This window comes from Priapulus caudatus, unplaced genomic scaffold, assembly GCF_000485595.1.
Source record: "Priapulus caudatus unplaced genomic scaffold, Priapulus_caudatus-5.0.1 Scaffold113, whole genome shotgun sequence".
Lineage (NCBI taxonomy): Eukaryota > Metazoa > Priapulida > Priapulimorpha > Priapulimorphida > Priapulidae > Priapulus > Priapulus caudatus.
In genome coordinates, this window is record NW_014577174.1 from 300,377 (window position 1) to 309,134 (window position 8,758).

General features: G+C 44.0%; 2 protein-coding genes across 2 annotated transcripts; one reads left to right on the forward strand and one right to left on the reverse strand.

Moving 5' to 3' along the window:
* Positions 1–4,583: 4,583 nt before the first annotated feature.
* Positions 4,584–5,417, reverse strand: LOC106805409 (immediate early response gene 5-like protein). The gene has a single exon (XM_014806982.1). It carries the CDS (start codon positions 5,415–5,417, stop codon positions 4,584–4,586), a length of 834 nt encoding a protein of 277 aa, XP_014662468.1.
* Positions 5,418–5,671: 254 nt separating this feature from the next.
* On the forward strand, positions 5,672–8,532 carry LOC106805430 (uncharacterized protein C6orf203-like). Its single transcript, XM_014807011.1, has 2 exons — positions 5,672–5,813; positions 7,154–8,532. The coding sequence occupies exon 2, from the start codon at positions 7,224–7,226 to the stop codon at positions 7,977–7,979; it is 756 nt and encodes a 251-aa protein (XP_014662497.1). The 5' UTR covers positions 5,672–5,813; positions 7,154–7,223; the 3' UTR covers positions 7,980–8,532.
* Positions 8,533–8,758: the final 226 nt, after the last annotated feature.

Genomic DNA, 8,758 nt, shown 5'->3' on the forward strand with positions numbered 1-8,758 from the left:
TCCTCCTCCTCCTCCTCCTCCCCCCTACTCCATCACCTTCTCCTATCCTCCTCATCCTCCTCCTCCTCCTCCTGCCCCCTACTCTTCCTCCATGACCGTCTTCATTCGATCTCCATCTCAGGGGCAGGTACATTTATGTAAACCCAGGGTACATAATATCAAGTTCCCTGCGATAGAGGGACGATAGAGATACGATAGAGATACGAAGAGTAACTATATCGCGCAAAATCTAATATATATTTTGTGAATGTATGTCGGTTTGTCTGTTCTCAATGCGAATCAATATGGAGCACTCTAGAAATGTCCAAGGAAGTTCAGTAGGAGTAACTGTTGATGCTGAATGTCATGGGCACATTGGATTTTACTTCCGAGTTCATCTGAGGTCGCAGGAGGAAAAAAAACACGAAAAAACGTTATATGAACCGCCCCTCCAGCAGCATTAAATAAACGGGGCCCCTGCAGCAACATTGTCCAAACAGGATTCAGCTTGCACTGACTTGGTACAGTAGTCGATAGATAGATAGATAATAGATAATAGATAATAGGTAATAGATAGCTAGATAGATAGATAGATAGATAGATAGATAGATAGATAGATAGATAGATAGATAGATAGATAGATAGATAGATAGATAGATAGATAGATAGATAGATAGATGGATTTTTGGGGTATTTTTCTTTCAACCAAGCGGTCACCAACTGAGATAACCTTATTTCCCGGGCAACGCCGGGTATCATGCTAGTATATAATAAAACAGTACGCAATATCGAGCAAGGAATAGCCGGGCCATCACTATATATGGCGCTTATATTATAACCGCCATTTGCTGCGATACCTGTATGATGTTTGCGTCGTTGTCATGGTGACTGACGCCGCGATTCTGCAACGCGCTTATTCCTCTTTGACAGAAAGAGGAAGGGATAAATATAGCCGCCAATGATGATGGTAATGATACTGATGCTGTTGGTTGCATCACGGGCTCCGGGGATGCTGCTACGCACTACGCGGATGAGGTCAGCAAGACTACACGAGCTGATCAATGTTGGCAGAAACGACTTAATTACAGCGCCAGCAATTTCCCCCAACCCCTCGTTACTCATGCATGCATCGATTCAAGCATTAAATATTATATAGCTAGTGTCTCTCTGTAGTTTAAAGAAAGGTATTATACGTTACCATCCTTGTAAAAATTGTAAGGATGGTAACATAGTTAATAATAGAGTAATAATATATGACAACATTAACATTAACATAGTTAATAATAGAGTAATAATATATGACAACATTAACATTAACATAGTTAATAATAGAGTAATAATATATGACAACATTAACATTAACATAGTTAATAATAGAGTAATAATATATGACAATGTTGCTGTTGGGAGAAAAGTCTTCTTTCGAGCTGCAAAGAAGTAGGTATTGTGTTGCGTGTATCATTTTGCTTGTCTGCGTTTTTACCCGTTGGAAGTGCTTGCTGGTGCGGTTTGAAAGATAAAGTCTTGTCTTCCACCGAACAGAACATGAGCTATTTTCGAACACAACGCAGTGCACTTCGTTCACAGGGAGAGCGCTAGCTAGGGGCGAGAGAAAAAGAAAGAGCAGACGTTGGCAATGTTCCACTGCATCTATGAATAAGTGTAACCTCATTCCCACAAGACTGCAGATAACATGATAGCCGCGTGCTTGCTTTACCTAACGGGATGCCAGCCAACCCCCCCCATTCCCATCCCAGCCCAGCCATTCCCAGCGACAACGCGCTAATGAATTGTTACTACCGGAAAGTCAGTACTTCGGTGAACAGAGGATCGCACAAGACTTAGAGTATTGGTCTTGTGTGACCAGGAAATTGCCGAAGGGCTGCATGACTAAAGCGAGAGGGAGAAGAGAGGTGTGTGTTGGAGGGTGTGCGCCGATTATTCTGTCTTGTTGTGTATTTAAACAAACGTCGCGTGACGTGGCTAGACCATGACAGATCGACAGGTGACGTGGTCGAGGAAACCTTCCGTAATTCGATCGTTCAAGTGCGTATGACAATCGCTCGATACTAGTTCTGACAAATATCGTATAGTAACTTTGATGTAATGCACGCGCTACTTCACGTTGAGAAACCACTGCATGTATATACTGCTTCCGTTGATCATACTTACAGTACGGACTCACTGTCGTACGGTAATTAGTCTTGCCTAGACAGCAGTTGGGGCGATCCAGCAATCCATGCTATCGAGAGCACGATATATAAACCATTATGTTATATTATAAAGAGTTTATGTGCTCTTGATGTTATACCTAAAATTCAGAGACCGAATGAAACACGAGCATCATATGCGCTAAGTCGTAAAAAACACCGCGGCACGGACGGCGGCTAAACATAGAGCTGCTATAAGGAGCGCGTCGTAAAAAGAGGGATGAGGAGCGGAGGGATGGATGGGAGTGGTGACATCGAGATAGATAGAGCGAGACAAGAAAGGAAAGGCAAGATAGATTGGCGAAACGATGCGAACACGCCAATAAAACACGCAGAGACGCAGATATACATAATATATACATATATAGAGAGATGGGGTGGTTATCGGAAATTTCCCAACCGCATGCAGGTTATTCATTAGATAAAGGAGACAACGCAAGTAAGGCTGCATGAGCCCTAGGGGGTGGATAGCTCACGGCAATCCAGGCACGCGACGCTGACACGGCAGCAGCAACAGCAATAGCAGCAGCAGAGCTACGCACAAAGAGCCTGCCAACCAGTCAATCGATATCTTCCCATGTTGCTACGCCGGTCAACAACCTAGCTTCAATGGCTTGGGTAGGTTGCTATGGATGCCCACCATTATGCAAATGGTTACTATGGAAACGACATAAATTCGCGCGAAACCTGCGGTGGCGAGGTCGAGGCGGAAAGATAGCTCGTCGCTTTACTGCGCCTTACTGCGCCGTACTTGCTTTGTCGCCTTACTGTTAACGCAAGCTGCTTTTCAGTCTCCGTTTCTGTTCACGTATACATATATCCGCGCTTTATGCATACTGTTTAATGCTATCTTGTGATTGCATCCGTCACGCGTTTTAGATTTCACGTGCAAGCTGGTGAGAGTTTTAAGTTTTCGGTGTTGGAATTCAATCTCTCTCAGGTCACGTGCTTTTGCCATCGCTCGTAACTTGCGTATAGTAGCGATAGCAGAGAGGATTAGAACAGCAGGCGTGTAATGTGTGATTAATTGATGTATCGGCATTGAATCCAACCATGAGGGAGTAAATTTTAATACGGCTTAGATTGTTGGCCGTACACTCAAGGGCACGCTACGACACATTTCGTATAGAATATATGCTGTAATTTACTTGCTTTGCGCATTTTGTTGTTACCACGACCACGTACTATTCATACTAGGCAAAAAATATATAAATGATAAGTAAAGCCAATGCAAGGCAACATGAGAGAATTGGAGAGGGAGCCAGAGGAGATGGGAAACCGTTTATGGAGATTCTATAAGCCACTTAGAAAGCAAAGGTTTAAAATGGATGAAAACGTGTTACTTTGGTACTCCCGCAAACACATTGTCTTCATAGCAAACAGCAAACAAAACAGTGTTTTTATTAATCAAAATACCATCGTTTTTATTTATCACTATTTACACAGGTAGGGGGTTTTAATCCCTTGTATTATGTACATGATTCAGTCATCATTCTAATCTCTTTTTGACTGTCTTTGACACTTTGCCACCAGGACCCCTGCCAAACCCTCTACAAGCACGTGTAATTTCTCTGTAGATACTTTTTTGGAAGTCAAAAGTTATTCACTTTTTCCAAGATTATAATAAAATCTTGTCTGACCAATGCTCCCCGCATTTCATTTCAAGACTACTCTGTACAGATTCATCCAAAAGCTCTTCATCTTTAAATAACTCGCAAACAAATCACAACACGGAAACGAGAAACCCAGAGTAGCAATCCACTCTGGAAATTACAATACACAAACACAAAAATCACTTGCTGTACAAGCTTCAAAATACGTCCAGAGACAAAAGAAATATGTCCTCAAGACTCATGGGACATTCCTTATCTGTACCAACAAAACTACGCTCGAAAACATCGTTTACTGCAATATAATTTTCAACTTCATGACTGAAACCGAAGAGAAAAAATAAGAGCAATTCACAATACAATAAGTATGCGTAGCCGGCAAACAACGGTTGGCTTTCGCGAAGAACAGTTTACATATTACAGCGCTCAAATGCCAGACCGGCTAAAAGTACAGTTTTGTGAGAACAAAATAACCGATTATTCAATTATTCAGAACTACTGATTCCAGATATCCACACACCAACGTACTGTACACTGCTAGACTGCGTACTGGATTGGCGTCTGCTGATACAGCGTATACAAAGGCTTGCAGCCTAGCGTCTTTGAGGCTGGCTTGGGTCATGGACGGGCCGAACTGGTTCTGCCGTCTTTGTTTACAAATCCGGTCACGTGACAGTCGGCCCGCGAGTGCCAGCGCGGCAGCGGCTGCTACAACCGTTGTAGCGTGTCAACTTCTAACGAAGTTAGAGTGTCTAGTCTAGAAACGGAGGGGGGTAACTCTCGTTCACACTGTCATCACGATGACTGGTGGGGAGACCGACTCGAAGCTGTCCAGTAGAGGTCGCCCTTGAGTGGCCGACCAGCAGCTTCCCCTTTGCTCGTTGACGCTAGAGCAAGAAGAACTACTCGAAGTCGAAATGTCCGATACCGTGAGCAGACTGGTGAAACCAGAGTTGAGATAGTTCACTAACGTTGAGATCTGCTCCGTCTGTGGACTCTCCGCGTGGCTACAGTCCGCGTCGAAGCAATCGGAGCATTTCTGCCGCTTCGGCTGGATACTCTCGACCGCCGCTTCTACCTCGGACAGCTTGCGTTTGGTCGGTGACGTCAGCACTGTGTATGATTTTTTGTGCGATTCGCTTGGGTCGCTATCACAGTCAAATGTGTCTACTTTTTCTGCGGGTTTGGTGACGATGTAATGTTGATCCGGTACGACGTTGTGGCAGCTCGGATGCACGTTCTCCTTGTTCTCGGTTTCGTGGTAGGGCGAATGCGCGGCGGGCGAGCACGTGGTGGTAGTGTAATCCGATGCTGTGGGGCTGGTACAGTGCGCGTTAACTGCACTGTTGGTGCTAACCGCCGATGACTCGCATTCCGACATGTCTGTATCCGAATCGTACCCACTGCCACTGGTGTCTCGGTAATCCATCACCGGAGGTTCGTACATTGTGTGTCGGCTGTTGTACCATGCCAGACTCTCCTCGTAAAAGGCCGTCCGAGCCCGGTTCAGTACACAAGAAACCATCAGGTTCTTGTGAAGATTGATTCCGCTTCGGTTGCTGCGAGACGCCGCTATCTTACCGAGGGAAACTGAGATCAAACGCTGGCACTCGGTCATCTTGGTTGTTTACAAGTTGTGTTGGATACGCACGCCAACTATCGTATGCCAAACCTATCGCCTATCAAATCACGACGGTGGCGTGATACCAACTACAACCAGTGAACCAACGTCTTCGTTGTTTGAAGGAAAATAGCGTTGGTGACGTCACTGCTGGTCGATTGACCAATAGCAAGCAGGCGAATTTCCGGCGCGTGACGATCAGAACGCCTACTCTTGGCCTCGACCCAATCAGCATTCGAGATGATGACATCATGACCAGGTTCTGGCGCCAAGCCAAACATGACTCATGGTTGGTGCAACCATGGCGTAGGCGCGCCTGCTCTAGGGTACAAGTTGGCGCGTAGACTTGACTCCGCACGAGACGCTACGCATCCCTGTATCATTGTACAAATAGTGGGGTGCCCGATTGATACGTACTACTACTGTATGAAAGTAATAACTATTAGTTACTCGTATTAACTTTAAGCACACATGTGATACTGATTCGCTGTTTAACCCGCCTAGCCAGTAATTAAGAGCGCGCGTTGGTTTGTTCGGTTGCGAAATACGTCAATGGCATGACTAACAACGCACACGTCAATGGCAATATCGATGTAGTACGCGACGCTCCAAACGCTTTACAAACGCAAGTGTCGCGTCAAAAGAGGCTATAAATAGGCTGCAGCACTGTGGCTGCAGTAGTAGCACGCGGTCACCTTCGTCTGGTATTGCTAAATGCTTGTCCGGATTCCGGCCCCCTCCAACGCGTGAAATATGGTCACCACTAAAACAATAATTATTACGTACGTTATCACATATCGGCTACAGTTACAGCCGTCAAGCCACTTGTTAGACTGGTACTCGCTCCCACCTCTCGACTCGATTACTTACTCGGCTCTTAGTTACTCGATGGGTAATCGAGTAAATTAATCGAGTAATCGAGGTGGGAGCGAGTACCAGTCTAGCCACTTGTTCTTCGAGAGGGCAATGTGAGGGCAACAGTGGGAATTTTAGGAAGGTGGGGATTTCGGGGGGGGGGGTAAATTGTTCTGAGCATTTAATTAAAGTGGGAATTATTTGTGAAATGCTTCATATAGATTTCGGATGTAAGGGTCTGAGTAAATTGTTCAATTGAATTCCGGTAAAAAATCATATGTATTATAATTGTTATATGAATTCAGTTTAATTTGTGTCATTTTTATATAAAAGATTCAATGATTCTAACAAACAAAATAATAACTAATCGCAGAGCTTATCCTGCATAGTTAACAAAAATGTTTAGCAATTATTCTTCCTATTATTGATCAACAGTGACCTACGTAATTAACATGCATCCCCAACCCCTCCCAGATTGCTTAGATACATTGTGTTAGGCACGTAACAGATATCTCTCAGTTGACCACTCAAGTCGAAATAATCAAATTCGTACAACACTTTACATTTTATAACCATGAAAAGCTATGACGTGCATTAAAACCATATTGTTTTATTTTGTCGCCGTTTTTAATGTGATTAAAATACTACATGGAACTGATTTGAAGTACATTTCAAACCAGAATATTTAATTCAAAGGTAGCTAAAACCTCAAAAACAGCTTTAATGATTCCTCGAGAAGCATGTAAATTAAAAGAGTCAATTGAACTCATATATCCCTGTAGAGGAACAATAACATCGAGGCCGACTTGTGAATGCCAACTGCTGCATATTTTCATAATTTTGTTCATACTGTAAGTGTAATATATGGAAATATACAGATTTCAGATATGACCTCTTAGCGCCACCTGTTACGCGGAAGATACAACATCGAAACGAACACTTTTCAAGATGGCAGCGCCCATCAGAGCGATAACGTTTCGCTGTCCTCGAGTGTTTGGCTGCTACACTCAGGAGTGGGCAGTGTGTGCTTGGCATGGCATTGTCTCAGTTACTATGAAGAGGCATATTTCCGCGTTACCATCCTTATTTTTACCGGCGTGGTACAAGAACAGTGTTATACCCGGTCCAGAAATCGAGCATAGACACATGCTAACACTGAACCAGAGCGTGCAACCTGTATTGACTCAACTACGGTGCTTATCGCACAAGAACAAGGGCAAAAAGAAAGGGAAACATAAAAGCAATGTCGAAGAAGAACATTCCGATGAAGACAATGTCGAAATGGGATTGGTGGACGACGACAATGATAACGACCTTGATGGGCTTCCAAAGGACTTTAAGGACATGGTTGTTACCGTCAGTTCCCTGCGACTCGACGCAGTTTTAAAGACTGGGCTTGGCATATCACGCTCAGCCACCGAGGACGCCTTCTATGGCAGCAAACTGCGCATCAATAGACAGCGGGTGCTGAAAAAGAGCTGCCAGGTGGCACTGGGGGACGAGATTGACATTGTGCTTGGCCCACGGGTTGACAACGAGAACATGTTGGATGTGCAGCGCGTGCTGGTGAGAGGCATCAGCAATGAACGAACACGTTCAGATAGAATTATTCTAGCCTTGCGCCGGTGGAAGAAGTTCACAGTGGAGAACTACCTGCTACACGAAAAGAAATTTGGCTCAGCTAGGCAGAATGACGACGAGTAGTCTTCACTGTTATTTAATGAGCCCTGTACGTATGGCACCACCATATAGCGTAACGGCGTATGTTGTTACATTGTAAACTAAGCAGAGAGTGACTTGGAATTTCGCATAAACCTCTTCGTTTGCAGACAGAGATATGCATGCAAGATTAGGACACGTACGTGTGACTCGAGATGTGTTGAACACAGTTTGAAATGACATAGTTTGTTGTACCATTTAACAAAGCAATTTCAGTTTATTATCTTTTTTAATAAAATAGTATTTATTATGTGAATTCTTCTCTGGAGTGGATCAGCAACCAGTAAATGAGTTCTCAGTACTGCTCTCTGCTTAGGAACCTGATATTTACGCTGATATTTAGTTCTGAAGTTAAGTATGTTAGTGATAGCACAGACCATTGCTTTCACAGTGATTGTTATACATGTTGTAAATTATCACAATTTAATTTTGTAGCTCACAGAAACACACTTCCTACAGTATATTCCACCAATTTAAAAACAAGTGCCGCAGAGCGACAGCGCTCAATTGACGTTTACTGTAGCCGGGTATTCTTCTGATAGACTCACTGGCAACCGAATCAAGTGTGCCCTCCCGCCACCGCGTTAATAGTCTTTGCTATACCGGTAGTACAGTAATAAAGATATAGCTGTGTAACTTTAATGACTTTGCTATATTAACGTTATCATGGATATGCGTCGAGCGCGAGCGTAGTGGTGGTGGTGGTGGGGGGGGGGCTCTAATAGCAAAAGCAGTTCAGTCCTTTGTTAACAGTCAACAAATCC